Raw genomic sequence first — 18,747 nt, forward strand, 5'->3', positions numbered from 1 at the left:
CTCATCCAAATCACTGATGAAGATATTAAATAACACCAGTCCAAGGACCAAACCCTGTGGGACCCCACTGCCCACCTCCTTCCAGGCCGAGAACGACCCATCCACCACCACTCTCAACTGACTTAAGCGGTCCCTAAGCCAGTTTGCCACCCACTTGACTGTGTAGTCATCCACTCCACAGCCTGTTAGCTTCCCTGTGAGAATAGGATGCGAAACTGTCAAAGGCCTTCCTCAAATCCAGATAGATGACATCAGCCTCAGCTCCTGTGTCAAGGCAGTGTGTGACCTGATCATAAAAGGCTGTAAGGTTTGTCCTGCAGGGGCACTATGTTACTCTGTGCTTTCATTTTGCTCGCTATGTATCTGTAGAAGGACTTTTTATTGTCCTTAATTGTTGAAGCCAGCCTAAGCTCCAGTCCTGCCTTGGCCTGCCTAACTGACTCCTTGCAATAGCGTGCCAGGGAGGTGTATGCCTCCTTGGTGGCTGCCCCCTGCTTCCACTGCCTATAAATCTCTTCCTTTGCCCCCAGTCTTTCCTAGAGCTCCCTGTTCAGCCAAGGGGGATTTTTCATCCCCTTAACCCCTTTCCTGCGTAAGGGGATAGACTCCTTTTGTGTCCCAAGGATCACTCCTTTGAGAAACCTCCAACCCTCCTAGACCCCCACTTGCTCGATGCTCTTGAGTTCCACCACCTCACTAACTAGGCTTCTAAATTTACTAAAGTTGGCCCTTCCAAAGCCTAACACTTTAGCCTCACTGGATATTTTTCTCACCCTTCACTGGATAGTGAACTCTACCAAGTGATGGTCAGTATCTCCCAGGTTACTGTGTACTCGCAGGTTCCCCATGAGATCATCCCCTGATGCTAAGACCAGGTCTAGCAAGGCGCTACCCCTGGTGGGACTGGACACCACCTGGGTTAGGTGGAGGTCCTGCACACAGTGTAAGAACCTCCATGAGCAGCTTGTGTTGGCCGCCTGTTCCTCCCAGCAGATGTCCGGATAATTTACATCCCCCATGACCACTGCCTCCCTCGCCTGTGTGGCATCTGAGAGCTGTCTGGAGAATACATCATCTAGCTTGTCATCCTGGTGAGGAGGTCTGTAGTAGACTCCCACTACCAAGTCCTTTTCCCCTGGCCCTCCCTGGATCCTGACCCACAATGCCTTGGTATGCCCCTCCTCTACTCCTGCCTGGATGATGGAAGATGTGTACTGCTCCTTAACATAGAGAGCTACACCCCGGCCTTGTTTTCCCACTCTGTCATGTCTATACAACCTGTACCCCTCCATGCCTACCGCCCAGTCACACGTAGAATCCCACCATGTTTCAGTTAAGCCGAGTGGGTCATATTGTGGAGGGAGGAGGCCCCAGGTCCTGGGCATGACCTAAAACTGCACCCTGCCAGGGTAGGGAGGCCTGGTGGGACTGCCAGTGGTGTGGCAGCTCCCGGGAAAGCCAGGACCACAAACCTCCCCGGGGTGAAAGGTGGGTAGAGGGCACCTGATAACCTCCAGCCACCACACACACACATAGTCCTGGCTGGGGAAAGCCCAAGCCTGTAAGACCTTTGAGAGGCCTGAGGCTTACTGGTTACAGTGGAGTTGTGAGGGTGAGAACAGGCAGGCGGCTCAGATCTAACCTAAGGTACCCTCAACTGGTCTGTGCTGGGCCCATGACCCAAAGGTGGTGGTGGGGGGGTGTCAAAGGGCCAGGAGCCCACCACGAGGAATGCCCACAGCAAGAGACTTACAGTTCTGACTGGCCTGAACGTGGGGCCAGGGCCTATGGGGGAGCTACAGGTTCCAGAGAGGGGACCACAGCTGGCAGGATGAAGGATGCAATCTGCGAGGCATAGACTGCAGCGTATGGAAGGTATGGAGCTGTGGAATGGATGTCACCGCTAGACATCAGGGGCCTAAATGGGCAGTCTCCCACCTGGATAACATCTCAATCAGTTTTCCATCAAGGCATGGCAGGAAAAAGAGGAGTGGGCATTTGGCCCAGAAACAGGTGGGCAGGCTGAGATCTAACCAGCACCGGAAAGGCCACCTGTTATAGGATACCATCCCTGCTGCATTCATCCCACTCTACCTTAACACACACAAGGCAGACAAGGTTCTTTGGGTCAATCTGATACCTTTTATTAGACCAACTACATAGTTGGAAAACTGTATCTTAGCAAGCTTTCGGGTTTAAAAACCCTTTGTCAAGCTGAGGAAGTATTTGCAGTTGGTGGGTGCTCCTCCTGGATGAAATGAATAGTAAAGAAGCCAGAGGTTGGTATGCATGCAAGAAAGCCAGTCAGTGAAAATGTAAATAGAGGCATCAGGGGGTGAGAGACAAGCTGGGAGAGGAGAGGGATGTAGCAGGTAAAAGTGGAGAGGTACCTGGGGAGTCAGATGTATGTATGTTAAAGGTGGGTGGGCAGTTGAGGTTGTGCGCCCTTTGTAGGTCATGCAAGATGAATGATATAGATGGAGAGGTGCATGTGTGCCAGAGGTGGCTCTGAGTTCTGCATGAGTTAAATTTGCATGAAATTTGGCAGACCAACAAATTGTACACCCACTCTTTTTCCTTGTTTGACTGTTAAGGGGGGAAGGACAGGGTCTGTTACATATTATGTTCCTGGGCCCAGGAAACATTCCAAGTGCTGAAATTAAGGGAAAAACAAGGTAGTTTTATATAAAATATTTATTCTTCAAATCATCTTTCCACACTACATTGTCAACAAGCCCAGATAATTGATAAGAATCACAGCACAAACACTCTGTCTGGTACAAAATCCATTTAACAGCCACAGGCATGTGACAGTCACAGCGAGTCAGCTCAGGCAACCTGCCTACAAAGGCCCCATAAATAAGAGTAGTAGCAATAGAAAAATATCATTTGCACTGGCTGCATTTCTTAAATAGTTTTAAACAGCGTCTAAATTCCACGGTTTCTCTTTTTTTTTCAAGTGGGTGGATAGCAGTAATTTTGATTGGGGTGTCATGAAGCAAGGCCCTGCATTGTGCCTGTCACAAGGTACTCAGTGAAATCTGTCATTAGACTATTCTCTTTGTGTGTGCCATTCAGGTTCCAGTCCATGCTGGGGCTCTCAGGTGCTCCCAAAGGGCAAGTAATTGATAGGAATAATAATGCTTTCAGGTTTTTTTCAGTCCCTGCACTACTCAGTTCTGTTCCAGGCTGTTCACGTACTTTTGAACCCATGAGTCTTCAGGGTTAGAACAAATTTCACGGCCTTTTTTGGTGATAAACCTGCAGAGAATGAAAGAGACAGGTTGGAATGAGAGACACTCTGCCCTCATGCTTCTCTGCCTCAGGCTTCTACCAGATTGAAGCCCTGGATGATCCAGTTCATTCAGTCAAAGGCCTAAAAAGGAGCTTCTGGTGGCAGTGGTAGCAGGGGCTGCAGAAGCTACCATTCTGGCATCTCCTCAAAATCAGCATAAGGGGTTGGTGCCCATGTCATCCCCCCCCAGTTATGCTACTAGGTTCAATCCTGTTCCTGTCTCTGTCACAGTCCCATGCTCCTTATGTGCTGCCTGGCCTGGGCTTTTCAGATATCAGCTTGTTCCATGTATTAATGTCCTCCTCAAATTCCTCCCCCACAGCATCAATTCCTCCCTCCTCCACACTCCATGACACCCTGGGGCAAGCAAGTCCCACCCCAGATTTTTTCAGTAAGAATCCTTAGAGTCTTGGGAAATGCTGTGTAAGCCCCTCATGGTAGCCCCATTTCAAGGCTGCATGTGCTTGGCTCTCAGGGTCTCTCTTTAGGACCCAAAGCCTCCAACTCCTGAATGGCCTGCAGATTAGCAACCAAAAACAGCAGCCCTTTCATGGTGCCAGATACCAAAGGAGCAAGCCCTTTCATTGCAGTCCATTCATATATTCCAGTGCATGCACTGGAAGGAAAGGTGACCCTGAACCTTTGTTATTTGTCAGGAGTCTGAAGTTTGTACTTACACAACAGCTTGCCAGGAGCACTTCTTGTTGGTCCTGTAATACTTCACCACTAAGTTACGTGGCGGCTTGCGGCTTGTGTAGGAGAAGCAGCAGGAGGTTGGAATGTCAGAACCCACTAGAATAAATGGAAAAAGACAACATGATCCCATGCTGAACTATACCCCAAGGAGAAGTAGCACTGGGATGCACCTGCTTGGGAAGCTTGGCTGGAGTGGGAAGCAGCTTCTGTTCTTGGCCACAAGACTTCAAGGAAGAGTTTCCCCATGTGATAATTCCTCCCTCTTCTATATCCTTTATTTAGAAAGCAAAGAACTACAACCAGAAAAAAACCTTAGTGCTCTTGGGCCTCAGAATACATTGATAGACAGATAGCTGCAAGGAAGGAGTGTGAAATAGAGTTTTGGGGGCAGGATGGTTGAGCTTCAAAATTGCTCACTGTGGCTGTTGGAGACCTCTACTCTAGGCACAAATGAAATCCCTATTTCCTGACATGAGAACAAAGTTCAGTGCATGAGTGGGTAAAGAGTCTATTGCCTGACTATATTAGTGGTACCTTCAAAAAAAGCATATGCTGAACTCACCTGGAGTAGAGGAGGCCTGGGAGCAGAAGGCAAAGATGAGAAGAATCATGACAACAGGCGCGCAGGCTTTCATGTTGCTATCAGATGCAGATGATCACAACTGGACCAGGGAGTATTGCAAACTTGGACTGACACTGAACAACTAGCTTTTCCTTGCCTTTTTATATGATTACTAGAAGAAAAAAAAAGGGAGATGAGAGGAAATTCCAGAGCTGATGTCATAGCATATGGTGCTGTGTGGAATAAAAGTGAAGCTGCAGCCAAGGCTCAGGGGATAATGAAAACATCTCACTTGAAGGTCTGAGTGTACCAAACTGTTACTCAGCAAGTTTATTTAATTCTTGGTCTGACCCTATTGGAATAAAGGAAAGCAGAAATGTGCCATTAGGTCACACCACAGCAAAGAGGGAATTTTTTCCCCTGCAGTTCAAATAGCCAAGACCTCGCATGCTGTGTCTGGTGTTGTGCAAGTCTGGAAAAACAGAAAGTTCCTGAGCCAATGCTGTGTTAATCTCCTCTAAAGTAAAATGAATAATAGATTAGGAGTAAGTGGTAGGGAAGGCTGGAGGGCCTGTTACCCAAGCTCTCCCCACCTCGTATGCCCCATATACTCAGTTGATCCTGCCATGCCCGGCTATACCAAATTTAGGGTCTTGTTCCAAAGTTGCCTGAACATGCCTGAGGAAGGGCTCTTATTCTTCATAAACTCAGTGGCTTCATTTTGAGTTCAGTAAATTTACAACCACAGTGAAGGCAACAGATTTTACTCCCTGGGCACTAGATCCTAATGATAAAGAAAACCTTATCTTTACCCAAGTGTGAGTGTGTCTGACATGTCTCCTCTCTGCCAATCCACAGAGGGGATGAGGCATTACAGCCGCCAGCTGCAATTCAAGCTGCAACAGTTTGTACTATTTCCTCTGAAGCCCTGGTTCCATTCCTAATGTGTCAGCTAAGAGGGCAGCTCTCACAGAGATGGAAGCAAGTAAAATGGAAAGTACACTTAACACCTATGAAGGGAGGCACAGACTTGCTGGTGAAGCCAGGGGAAATTACACGAGCACTGAAAGGCGGCTTCAGTTAAATAGATTATAATGGGTGGAAGGGGGCATGAGTAGGCCAGGCTGACTCAGCTATTACTGAGTTAGGTGGCCCAGACTGGATATAGCGATTAACACACTAGGACAGCAAAATTAAAGTGAAACAAACAAAACGGTTTATTATAAGACAATAACTCTATACAATAATTGCATACAACACGCTAACACAAGGAACATAAGGGGAACTAAATACATACAAGGTTATAAATTACTGATCCTAAGATGTGAGAGTGAAGCTGAGGAAGCCCATGAACAGCTTTGGAACCATCAACAGCAGTCCAGAAGCATCAGGAGGACTGGAGACCAACAAACTCTTTCAATAGTAGCAAGCAAGCAGCAACTACACAACCCAGCAGCCAACCAACCAACCACCTGAGAAAAACAGAGAAAACAACCCAAAGTTCCTCCCCAACTATTATATGCTCAGAGTGCACGCCCCTCTTCCCTGGCTGGGCAGCTTGTCCCAGCCCCAGCCCCAATCCCTCCCTTTCCCATGCCCTTTTCCTCCCCCTCCCCCAACCCCAACAGGCTTACCAGCCGGAGGCAACTGTCAGCTGCCTGTTTGATCTATGGCTGAATCTCTGAATCGGCCGAATCTTTTCCATATCTATTTGGATGCTTTGAATCAATTCAGAGCTTTCACTTGGCCTCTGAATTCAATTCAGATTTGGAGATTTGGTCCCTGAATTGAGCCAGATCTCCTCTGAATTGAATTAGCTACTGAAGCTTCGCACAGCCCTAGCACACAGCCCTCTCAGCTCTTCACACTGCACTGAATTGTGTGCATGGTATACAAATTCCCACCAAAAATAATAGTACCTGTCAATCGATATATTGTGCACACATTACTACATTTTTCACACGAGATGCTATGATTTTTCATGTCTCTTTATGTGGGATTGAGAGGTAAAAAGGTCACTCCTAGAATAATCCAACCATACAGCACAATGTGCAAGTATGAAATAAACTTCTTTATGCCCCAATCCAATTCTAACTACAGGCATAAGAATAATTATTTAAATAATAGGAACAATCTTCAGGGCTAACACTAGATCTTTGGTGCCCTTTTCATTTCACTTTTATGTAGCCCACGAGGAGGCTGGTGACTACAGATGGTCAGGAATGACTTTTGTTTTTTGATCAGAAAGTGCTGATTTGTTATACACAGACCTCTTTATGGGAATGTTGCAATATACCTCTCACTGGGAAAGGTTTCTCAAATCCAGAATGAAACCTCCAGTCAGAAAGGGAGGAGTACTTCATGTCATCAGTAGCTACAGCACTCTTGACTGTGGAAGACTGTTGCAAGGCTCTGCTGTGTCTCGTTCAGACCAAAGACATGAACTGTGAGTGAGCACCCTGGGTGAGCACCCTAACCTCCAGGATCTTAGTTATTCAGGGTGAAAGCATGCTTTCTTCATGCAGATCTTCAAAATGTCTTGTTTGAAGCCTGATGTGAGACAGAGGGAAGAGGTCAGAGGGCAGGAAAGCCACTTCTTGCACACCTTTACCAGCAGTTAGAGCTGGATGGGACTTGTCCAAACAATGATTTGTAGACAGACACCAGTTCACCTCAGGGGAGATGTTGCATTCAAACCATTCTGGGTTATATGGGCTTTGGTGGAATCCAGGGCATGGATTCTAACTGGAACTCTTCTGCCTGAATGACTGCCCCAGAGCCAGGGATCCTACAAACTGTAGGCCCACAACTCAAGTAACAATCTACCTGGCATGTCTGATCCAGAGCCAGATGCCCTGAAAACTCATGTCTTGCCCTAGGCAGTCTGCAGTAAAAGCTCCAAGCCTAGAAGGCCTACGACCGGCTCACAGGGTATATGGTTTAAAGGTATCTGCATGGCCTGATGTCAGGGAGCCCTGTGTGCCCATTGCTGCTCAGGGAAATGGAGCTTCATTTCAGTTTCATCAGGGCTATCAGTAGCAAAGCTGACAATGACAATTCCATGGAGCAGCTGCAGTCTGGGAACCCAATTTCACAGAAACAATCCTGTTTTAACCTCTCCAATATGAATTATCAACACTTGCAGTTCATGGGTAATTTCCAAATTTGTTGTTTTTGGTACAGATTGGAGCAAAACTGTATTTCAAAAAATTGAACCCAGCTTTTTTCCACCTCTCTTTATGACACGTAGTCTTGGCTGCTGCAACAGAGAATGTAGGAGCTATCATAAGGGGTCACAGCTGAGGGCCATCTCATTCAGTCCCATGTTTTCAACAGCTTCAGAAGCAGCAAGACTACCACAGTCACAGATAATGAGCTAATCTGCTCTTATCTGCCCTCAGCTCCACATTAGTTTATGCCATAAAGTTGGAATCCTAGCAAATTCTGTTTTGATTTTTCATATATTTGATTTTTATAATTCTGGACACAATTTTGTCTGGCTAGCTGCAAGGGACACGATAATAATGTTCACACCACGCTGTCAAGCTCTTGAGAAAATAGGTCAATTTAAATCTGGATAAATGAATCAATATAGCCACTAAAATCAAGGACCTTGATCACAGGATCTCTGCTGAAAAAGTGATCCCACTCAAGAATTAGGTAGAAGTGAAGGTATCAATGATAGCAAGATTTTTATCCAGGCTCATACCACATCTTTCAAAAGTCCTAACTTGACTAACGGTCCTCCTGAAAAGGGTCTGCAGTGCACTGGTCAGCAAGTGACCACATATCAGCAAGGCTTCAGGGCTGTGCTGCTTTTAGAAGCAAAGCCACAAATATCTTAAATATCATGCAACCTTTGAAATAAATTATGCACTGATAAAAAGCATGCATTCTGTCCACTGTTATTGGCTAACTCATAGGCCAATATGACCAAGAATGGAAGGAGGAAGCTGACCTCCTTGAAAGCAATGAAAAAAACCTATTGTGCAGCATCACCAAAAGAAAGACACTGTTGTTGAAGGACAACAGTGTAGCTAAAACAGGCTAGGTGCCTCTTTTCTTCAGCCGGAAAGCAGGCTTTGGTCTCAGCCTGGAGCCTACAGAGAAACCAAGACATGAAAGTTGATTCCAAAGTAAGCTATCAATGTTATCTGTGATATCAAACCACCTGAATAATGCAGTTCAGCCTTAAACAAACAGGTTCTGGAATATTTAGTAGAGAACAAAACAGTGCAAACCTTTATTACCAATGAATTTGATTCATTTTGGAGGGGATGAGGTAAGCTCTTTAGAAAGATATATGTAACATATTGTAGATGGTTTTATCTGCCTACTGCAGATGGTTTTGTCTGCTTGCATTATCAGCATAAAATAGTTAGTGCTTGGAATATGATTATTGGCAACTATGGTGTAATTTCTATATACAAATACAAGTAACTCCCCTGCTGTGGAGTTATTTCATGCACAGTAGTGCAGATGTAGAAACTGACCAACTGGCATGGGCACAAGTGTGCTTCAGTGCTGGGGCTGCCTCCTGGCTAGCCTCATGCTGAAGCACCCCCATGTCCCTGCCAGCCACTCTGCAGCACATTGTGCCCGATCGGAGCAGCCCTGTGCTGGAAGCCTCAGGGCTCCATGCCAGCTGGAGTTGCTCTGACCAGGCTCCATGTGCTGCACATGAATAAACTCCAGACCAAATTGCTCCATAGTTATTTGCTCCTGGGCACATGTTTAAACGGCATGCCCGGGAGCAAAAAACTCAGGAGCAATAAGCTCTGGAGTTTATTCGTGTGCACTGATTGCATGTGTAGATGTGCCCAGTGATTCTCAACCAGGATGATGCCTTAAGACCCTTTCATGGGTGCTGTAGGGTGTTAGCACTGTTAGCAATGCAGACACAATTCATAAGATAATACTAGAGGTTTCAAATAGGAATACATAATGTTAAATACATTCTAATCCGTTGTGGTCTAAGTTCTTTGCAATGGAAAAATTGCTATATTGTTTTTTTCCATAGTCTAAAAACAAGTGAAAACTAAGAACTGGCATTTTCTAAGGGGTTCCTTGAGTCTAAAAAAGGGGTGCCTCAATCTAAAAAGGGTAAGAACCACTGTTGTAGAAGGTCAGGTTGCTATTCTAACACATATGTTGTCTGGCTTGTATCATTTTAGTCAGGTTGCTATTCTAACATGTTGCCACCTTGCTCCACCTTCTCTTGATATCATTTTGGATGGGGCTGGCAATTTGGGAGGCTCAAGTTTCTACAAAGATTTGGAGCATGATATTTTTTTCCCAAGAATCCTCTGTGGCCATGTCTACACAAGACACTGACTGCACAGTCATTACGGTGCAGTCATTTAGTACTAATATAAACAGGTACTAAATGATTGCACAGTAACTGGAATTACTGTGCAATAGGACTAACAAAGAGCTTTTCCGTGATGCTGACTGCACAGTAGGCTGAGACCGTTGCATAGTAGCTTCGTGTCACGCTTTCTGCCATGCAGCACTACTGCACAGTAGGCCTGTGTGAAACGGCTAGTATTCACTTCCGATTCGGCTGATTTGGGGGACATTGATCCGATTCAGTGATTAGAATCACTGTCCCGAATCAATTCAGCCAAATCTGATTTGAAGATTCGGCTGCTGCTGACTCTCCAAATCACACAGGCCCTACCCCCCACCCACTCTCAATGGCTGCCCCACCCGCCCCAGCTCCCAGCCCTTTAAAACAAAAAACCCAAAAAAACCCTGGAATCACCAGCTCCTGCCTGGTTGGGGGGGGGTGAACCCCACTGCCCCCCACTGCCCCATGCTGCATGGGGGGGGGCTCTTCCACAAGCCCCAGAAGCCCCAAGGCCACTGCAGCAGCCGGCAAGTCTAGGGTATTTTTGTTTGTTTTTTTTAAAGGGCCAAGAGTTGGGGTGAGCGGGGCAGCCATGGGGGCAGGACTGGGACAGCAGGCAGGGGTCAGGGGCACTCAGGGAACTGGGGGAGCAGGCAGGGGATGGGGCCTGGCACAGGTCCCCCCATGGTCCCCTCCACCCTCCTCCAGCCTCCCTTCCCCCACCCCCTGCTTACCAGCTCAGAATCTGGGTCCAGCTCCCTGCTGCCTCTGGCAGGGACTGCCTCCATCACCAAAGCTCTCTGAATCTTTTCCAGATCAATTTGGAGAGCTTTGAGTTGATTTGGACCTTTGAATTGGTCCCCTGATTCAATTCAGATTTGGAGATTCAGCCACTGAATCAGGCCGAATCTCCTCCGAATCGAATCAGCACCTGAAGCTTTGCACAGGCCTACTGCACAGTAGTCTCGAGCTACTGCATGATCAGCATCTCGTGTAGACACGGCCTGTTTCTATTACCCCTAGTAAAAAGGACTGGACACCTGGCAGTCTTTATTGTAATCATGTTAAGAGAACCAGGCTTTGTGTATTTTTTGATAGGTTTCTAGATTCCATGCCTTGAAGGAGCCATTTTGATCATCCCTATCTGAACTCTTGCATGACACAGGCCAGAATGTTTCACCCAGGAATTTCTACATCAACCCACAACTTCTTTGAGCTAGAGAAAGACATCCAGAGATGGAGAATCCAACACATTCCAGCATAAATTGTCAATAGCTAATTGCCCTCACTGGACAAACACAGGCCGTATTTCTAATCTGTTTGAGGCACTAGCTTTCATTCCACCTTTGTTTGTTAGCCTGCGGAGCCCTCTGCTGTCAGAAATTTCCCTGTATACACACTTACAAACAGTGACCAAGTCTCCTGGAATGAAGGGACACTAGCACGTTATCCCCTCACAGCCTGAGGTGGGAATGTTGTTTCAATTTTAGGACATGTGGGAAAAGAAAAGGAAAGTTGTTTTGGTTTTATTTTAAGAGAAAGTATCTGTGGTAGGAATAGCTCATGATTGTGGTGTGGAAACAGTTCTATTCCATTAAAAGCAAAGAGTCAGGGAGCAAATGCTGCAGAGGTAGCATTCTTGTCTTAGGGATCTTTAGTTGGGGAGGAAAGAAAGGAAGTGTTTCTCGAGGGAGGAGTGTGGGTGCTTTTTGCTCTTTATGCAACCAAATAATTTGAAGAAGGCATAGAGCATGCCAGGAAATAAAGCAACTGTTTTTCTAAATAAATACAAATAGGCAAGGCCTGGCTCTGGTTAATTTTTGTGGATTCTGAAACACATAATGTGAGCACCATTAGAGAGAGCATTGTCTATTCATTTTAAAGAAATACTCCTATGTTTGTATTTTATTTTTATATTAAAGGGCTATTGCTTTGCTGTGGGGGAGAGACATTTGTCCCCAGGCATTTTCTTCACTTCCTTATAAACCCAACACATAGGTGTGGACTGGCTAGCTAGTCTCGGATGGTGGAAACAGACTAAGTTCCTGTAATGCTCAGTAATTGATGAATATGGTTAAGATATGCTTGAAGGGAGCATGGCCTATCCTGAGCCAGAGCTTCAAGAGTGATTTAGACTAGGAAGTTCCAGTGTCTTTCCCTTTGCAATTTTCAGGTTATGGATTATGTTAGGTCCTAGTTCAAGGTCCCACCTCTGGACAGTGACAAGTCATGCCAGAGCTGTCCCTAGCCCTCCTTCCATAGAAGGCTTGCTGGACAGGATGGACTAGGCAGGAATGTCTGGCAATACATAGAACTCTGTGGCCCTTGGAGTATAGTTCAGTTGGCTGATAGGGATAGTCACACACCCAAGCTAACTGCAGACAGATCTCTATCCTCTTTGCTCTCACTGATCTAATGATGACACACAGGGACGGAGTTGAGCAGTTCCACGCCTAGGGCAGCTGTACAATGCCTGGAACCGCACCAGTTGCCATGGTCCTAATCTCAGCAGTGCAATCAGCTGCTGCTATGGTCATGGCTATTTTTGAATGGCTGTCCCCATCCCGCCCCCCACCCCACACACACACATGCAATACACAGAACTACCTTCCCACCCCCCCACTCCACCTCCCAGGTTTTCTACTGGTTCATGGGCCTCTTTTGAGGAGTCTTATTTTTCACTTTGCAGGATTTAGATGGGAGAGGAACTGTTGCTGGGTATGCTGAACCAAAGGGACATGTGAGTGTGGCGGACTCACCAACAGAGCCCAGCACATCAGGCTCAAGAAATCTTCAATGTGATTGGTGGAGCATTTCCACCAATTGGGGAGGGATGGGGAGGAGCCTGCCTGAGAGTCCGGACTTGATTGTGAACTGCACTTTTCAGGTCTGACAGACTTCGGGGGGCAGAGCCCCTGGAGAGTAAAAGGAGTAGTGTGCTCAGCATGCGGGTAAGTATACCCGCAAAGAACCAAGCAGGGCTAAGAAGAGCTGGGGAGAGCTGCTCAGTGGGTGTTTCCAGTTGCCTTGAAGATTCCCTTCACTGGAGAGACTCACTGATTGACACCAGCTCCAGATGGTGCACAGTCCAGTACATGGAGCCCAAACCCTGGGAGCTGCTCAAGGCAGCTCGGGTCTGCAACCCCGGGCATGCGGCCAGGAGCATAATGCATGGGCCGGTGCACAGAGTCCAGGCCCTCCGACCCCTAGCATGTGGCCAGGACCCGGTGCAGGCAGCGCTGCACGGTAGGTCCCAAGTGGGGACCAAGACCCTGGGAGCCATTTGAGGTGGCTCGCGTCCATCACTCCTAGCACATGGCCAGGATCTCACACGAGCGGTGCACAGCTAGTCCACATGCGGAGGATTGAGCCCTGGTGTCACATAAGGTGGCCTGAGCCTCTGACCCTGGAGAAAAGGCCGAGCCCTTGGTGCATGGAGCTGCAGATGGACAAGGGTCCAAGAGGCTCTGGCCAGATAGGATCAACATGCCTGTGGGCGAAGACCTCCCACCTGGGACCCTTGGAATCATGAGTTGCCTGGGGAAAGGGATTCCCACAGGGGAGGGGGAGTTACCTGGGCAGTAAAGCCAAAAGGTAAGCCTAGACAAGGGAAACCTTCCTTAGGTCAAGGAGTGCTCCGAAGGGACATCCCTGGAGATCTTGTTGGGGCCTGAGGAAGCAGTGAAAGGTTGTGGGTATCTGAAGCTGCTGCACCTCATGTTTTATATATTATTATATTTGTAAATGTATAGTTATAAGATCTTTGCTGGGCCTCTGCTGGACCCTGTACCAACTATTTGCATTTAGTGATTGTTCCCCTATACTTACCTGTACATACCTGTACTTATTTGATGTCCTCCTGTATTCCCCTATGCTTATCAGCTTTAAGCCAGCTGTTTACACATGCAAGGCCTGATGCCCTTTTGAGGTAGCATAGATCCTTGGGATATAGCATCACATAAGAACTGTGCATCTTATTTATAGAGATATAAATATGTATTAGTTTTGATATTTTATTATATTGTGTAATATTGTGCCTTATATTTTGTGCACCTCTATATTTGTGTATTAGCAGTTTTGTAGTCTATAACCCAGTTTAGGGAATCTGCTGGGACCCCTTGATGTCACTTACCTATGTTTACCGGTCACTTACCTGAAACTCTGGTCATGGTGAGCCATTGTAAAGAATAAGGTTTATAGTTATATATCCTTATACATATATACATCTGTACCTATGTTTATATTTATGTCTTTTTTAATCAGTTTATGTAAATAATACATTTGTGTATAGTTTAATATTGGCCTGGCTCTATAGGGACCAGGGGAGACCGCACTTAGCTTGCAGTTCTCTTCCACAGCACCTCTGCCTGCTGCCAATCCCCTTCCATCAGAAAGGGGAGTACATACTCTGGGTATACCCAGGCTACATGAGGCACCTGAGGAGACCTTTTGGCCAGGGTCCCTTGGCAGCTGGAAGCCAGGCTGCTCCATCAGCCTTCCCATAGTTCCTTAGCTTTCCAAGTGCCTGGTAGAGACTGGACTCAGCTGTGCTGAGGACAGTTTGGGCCAAAACTGAACAATGAGGCCTTTGAAGAAACTGAATACATTCATGAAAGGGAAGGACAGACAGTTGGAGTCAGACACCGGGTGGACCAATGTTGGAGGAGGGGACAAGCAGGGTTCTCCCTCTGCTTCTGCTGCAGAGAAAACACCACCAGCAAAGCATCCTGAGCTGCAACTGGGAAATGTGTCACAGCTATGCAGGGAACCTGAAGCAAAGCTAGCCACCAGTAACCATCATCTTGGCCTCTGTGCTTGAGCAGAGAATGCCCCAGCATAGCTGGGTGGGGGGAAACAAAAGGCAGAGAGGGGTACTTCACACTGTGTTGTCACAAAGGCCTTAGTTCATGCCTCCCCTTCTGCCTTCCTGAACACACTGTGTCTGACCCAATTATAGCCACCAATGGCAAGCCCTCTGAGTTACCTTTAAATGCTGAGAAGAACTTAACTCAGGGATAGAAAGGAGGTGCAGCGCAGCTGTGCCCCTGTATTCACAGATGGTGTAATCACTGTTGGGGTCACAGCCAGCTCAGATAGACTGGAGCTGCTCTGAGGTTGCTTTAAACTTGTGCCTAGGGCTGTATTTTGCCTTGGTTACCCCCACAACTTGGGGGGCAGTGAGGTCAGATTGAGAATCAAACCCTTTATGTAATTCTTGACCCTGGCCAAGGAATACAACAAGGGCCCAGAAAAGCATGTCTGCAGCAACCCCTCCTTGGAGAGGACCACGATCCCCACACACTGCCCCAGAAGGAAAACCCTGAGCTGGGAGCTGGCATCCAGTACACTCACGCTCTTCTGAAGCCGGGAGAAAATGCCCAATCATACTGGGACACAACTTACCTTGATTCTGAGTTGTCCCATACTAAATGCTGCACAGGAGAAGCAGGCCTCTCCCCTGAGAGAAGCCAGAGGAGCTGACTCTCTCACCCATGGACTGACATCCTGTTGTGCAAAATTGGTGTATGTTTATTCAAACCCTTGTACCACTAGATCCATACAGCATGGATCCTTACACTTGTTGTTTTCACACTTCTCTCTCTCTCTCTCTCTCCTCCACTCTGCCTCATAGATGCAGTTGCACTTAAAGGTCATCTGTAACGCTGCAAAAAATCTACTTGTGGATTTTCCCCTTTGTCAGTTAATGAATATAGCAGGGCTGATGGGTTTGTCTATTTCTTCTTCTTTAAATTAACATTACCAGTCATGTTAAGCTTTGTCTCTCTTGGTTCTGCTTTTTCTGCCAGGCTCGGTGAAGCCTCTGTCAGGCGGCTGTCAGGCAGACATGTGGCTTGTTTCCCTGATTCCCTCTCCTAAAGCAACTGGTGAGCCCCTGTCCAGGGGCACAACAACAAAGGCACAGCTCCTACCATTGGTGTCCCTCATTTTTTCAGAGTGAGGCACTAATGACCTTTAGTGAATTGCCTTGGTTCAGGGGTACCCACAGCAAGAAGGCCTTCTCCTCCTACAAGTGTCAATTTGGATTACCAAATTTACAAATGTGTCAAATGTTGGGGGTGGACCCACCTGAGCAAACTCATCCTTTAACTCTTCTCACAGCTCACACCAGAACTGCTGAAGCTCAGCTGTTTCGTTACGTTAGATTTCTGCCACATAAAAAGGAAAGCATACACAGTGGTAGAACTCTTCACCTGATACAGGTTCTACAGTACATCCTCTGCTGTCCAGGCTTGGTGGGGAGCATCTAACATGATGGAAAACTCCCCAAGAAATGCTTTCCAATCCTGTAGGACAGAACTATTGTGCTCTAGCAGTAGTGACGCCTAGCACAGGGTCCTTCTCATCTGCAGGCTGATAACCAAGCTCACCTTCACCAGGCTCCAGAGTAGGTTCTGGGTTAAGCCAAGAATAGGAGGCAGCACTGCATGAAGAATCCCCAGAAGTGCTGCTAGTCACCATCATATTTCTCAGATAGGGGAAGGGGCATGAGAGATTCCCTGGACTGCACCTGGAGCATGGTGGTCTCACTGAGGAGCTGGTGTTCCTCTTCCCACCAGGGCTGGCTGGCCTCCTGGTGGTATGTGGCCTGGGATTCAACTATCTGGTTCTCTGCCCGCAGCTATTACACCTGGGCCTCCAGTACATGCTAGACTGGGTCAGCTGCCTCAGCTGGCCTCCACCTGTCTTGCAGTTCTCCCTTAGTAGCCATTGAGTTAAATGTGCCCAGAGGCCCAGACAGGGAACCGGCCTCCATGCCATGCCCTTTTCACCAAATGTGGTCCAGGCAACTTGTCAGGCTGGGTTGTGGGCAGACAAATCTGGGCATCACCCAAGGTTTAAGGGGCTGACCAGGTTTGGAAGGAGTGAACAGAATCCAGATATGGGCTGGGCCAAGAAGCCAGAAGGTCAGTCTAAGAACTGGGTCAGGAAACAAGCCAAGTCAGGAAGCTGGAGGGTCAGGCAGAGTCCAGAGTCAGAGGGCAAGTTGACTCAGGTAGCCAGGAGATCAGCAAAGCAGGGTCTAGAGATAAACCAAGTTAGGAAGCCAGAGGATTAGACAGAATGTGGAGTCCAAGGGCAAGCCAGGACAAGTAGCCAGGAGATCAAGTGGGGAAGCAGGCACATGCACAAGCAATAAGAGCCAGTGAGGAAGTCTGGGCAGGGGTTGAGCCCTGTTGCCCACAGACTTCCTCTTTCAGGTTGGGGGTTTATATGAGAGGATGAGAAGGGCCAGCTGACTCTGGTCAGCCACTGCGGTGTCAGGGAGTGGTCAGCTGGCTAGACCCAGACAGAAGGTTCTAGCCAGGTTTGCTCACCCTGAACGGTCACCTGAAGAGGCAGACCAGGGCTGCTTAGGACAGGCTGAGGTCCCTGTATTGGGGCTGTGGCCTGAATAATGCATATGCTTGTAGAGATGCTCTGTAGAATAGTAAGTGTCTGTGTTTACACTTGCCTTCATTTTACCAGATGCTCGCAGTAGAGGAAAGATTCTTGTACCTCTTCACAGCATGGACCACAAGCTAAAAGAGAAGCTTAAGTCATGGACACCATTCATCTGACTACCAACCATGCTGCCTGGCATCCTCTCCTATTAGCAACCTAGTCGCATTCTTGAGGCTGCTGCAGAAATTGCCCATGTGCAAATGGCACTAATGTATTTAATGATGTTTTGTAGCATAGCTGAGAGGAGGAACTTGTGTTGCCTTCAGGTCTCCACAGCAACTCCTCCCTGCTAGCATTTGGACTGAGGACAGCTGTACTATAAGGAGCACAAGAGTGAGCATTTTTGCTGCTGGAATAGTGCTCCTTTAAGAGATCACAGCTTGGATCCTCTTCTGGCCAGTTCAGCAGCCAAGCTGTTAACCTACTCTCTGAGCCTTTTGGAAAGGGCAGAATATAAATCTAATAAACAAAATGGGGCCACCATGGGGAGTAATGTCAAGGATACAATCACCCATAAAGTGTAAGAGGTGACTGAGGACTTTTGATGCCCCCTACAGGCCATCTCATCCCTGTCAGGCTCTCTCCCTCTATCAGTCTTGCTTTGCTGTCTCACCTGCCACATCTTGCCAGAAACGTCATGAAAGAGAGGCTGCCCTCAGAGACTGATGAGCCTAAGGCATTCCCTCTTCCTCAAATGATCAATTTCCAACCTTATGGCAGTAAAGGTTTAAGGCTCCAACTGCCCTTTACACCAAGCCCAGACCTCACAGATGTTATGTATCATCACTCAGGTAGGACATTTGTCCCCTAAAACCACAGCCCCACTAAAACCCCTAAAGCCACCACAGGCCTTTACTCCCCTGTTGGAGCTTTAGTCTTCCTGACTTACACCCCTCTACTCTACCTGGGCCCTTAGCCAAGGCCCACTGCCCTAGACCTGGCTTCTGGGCTCCAGCCCCTTTTCTTGCCTTCCAAGGCCTTTATCTCTGCCCTGTTCAGGCTCTGGGCCCTCAAGCTCTGCCCATCTCTGGATTATCTCTACCCTTTCTCAGGCTTCAGGCTCCCTCTGGGCCCTGTCTGTGCCTTGAGCCAAACCCCTGGCAGGGCTCAAGGCAATCATGTGCCATGCAAGCACTACTGGGACCTCCAAGCCATCCCTTTCAAGTCCTACTAAAACTACTGGTTAAAACCCAAGCACAAATTTAAGCCTTCAAGCAACAACACAAACACCCAGCCCACCTGGCTGCCTACCACACTTCTTCCAGGCCCTGAATCAGGTCCCTCAGGTTGCACTCCCAGAGCTCCCTGCAAGGCAATCATCAGTATCAGCTATCTCACCACAAAGCCTCTTCACCCTATTGCTTCCCAAGCCCCCATTCC

General features: G+C 47.6%; 1 protein-coding gene across 1 annotated transcript; it reads right to left on the reverse strand.

Annotated features, from left to right (window-relative positions):
- Nucleotides 1–2,205: 2,205 nt before the first annotated feature.
- LOC102370685 (C-C motif chemokine 4-like) lies at nt 2,206–4,719 on the reverse strand. Its single transcript, XM_006037405.2, has 3 exons — nt 4,554–4,719; nt 3,973–4,087; nt 2,206–3,261 (listed from the first exon to the last, which is right to left on the reverse strand). Exons 1-3 carry the CDS (start codon nt 4,624–4,626, stop codon nt 3,174–3,176), a joined length of 276 nt encoding a protein of 91 aa, XP_006037467.1. The 5' UTR covers nt 4,627–4,719; the 3' UTR covers nt 2,206–3,173.
- Nucleotides 4,720–18,747: the final 14,028 nt, after the last annotated feature.

Source organism: Alligator sinensis, unplaced genomic scaffold (genome assembly GCF_000455745.1).
Source record: "Alligator sinensis unplaced genomic scaffold, ASM45574v1 scaffold1100_1, whole genome shotgun sequence".
Lineage (NCBI taxonomy): Eukaryota > Metazoa > Chordata > Crocodylia > Alligatoridae > Alligator > Alligator sinensis.

What these genes read in the sequence shown, in the direction of transcription:
- LOC102370685 (XM_006037405.2), bottom strand. Translation starts at nt 4,626, where the DNA reads ATGAAAGCCTGCGCGCCTGTTGTCATGATTCTTCTCATCTTTGCCTTC. An exon ending in CCAGGCCTCCTCTACTCCAG is followed by an intron (nt 4,088 to 4,553) that starts GTGAGTTCAGCA and finishes CATTTATTCTAG; the next exon opens with TGGGTTCTGACATTCCAACC. An exon ending in TGCTCCTGGCAAGCTGTTGT is followed by an intron (nt 3,262 to 3,972) that starts GTAAGTACAAAC and finishes CATTCTCTGCAG; the next exon opens with GTTTATCACCAAAAAAGGCC.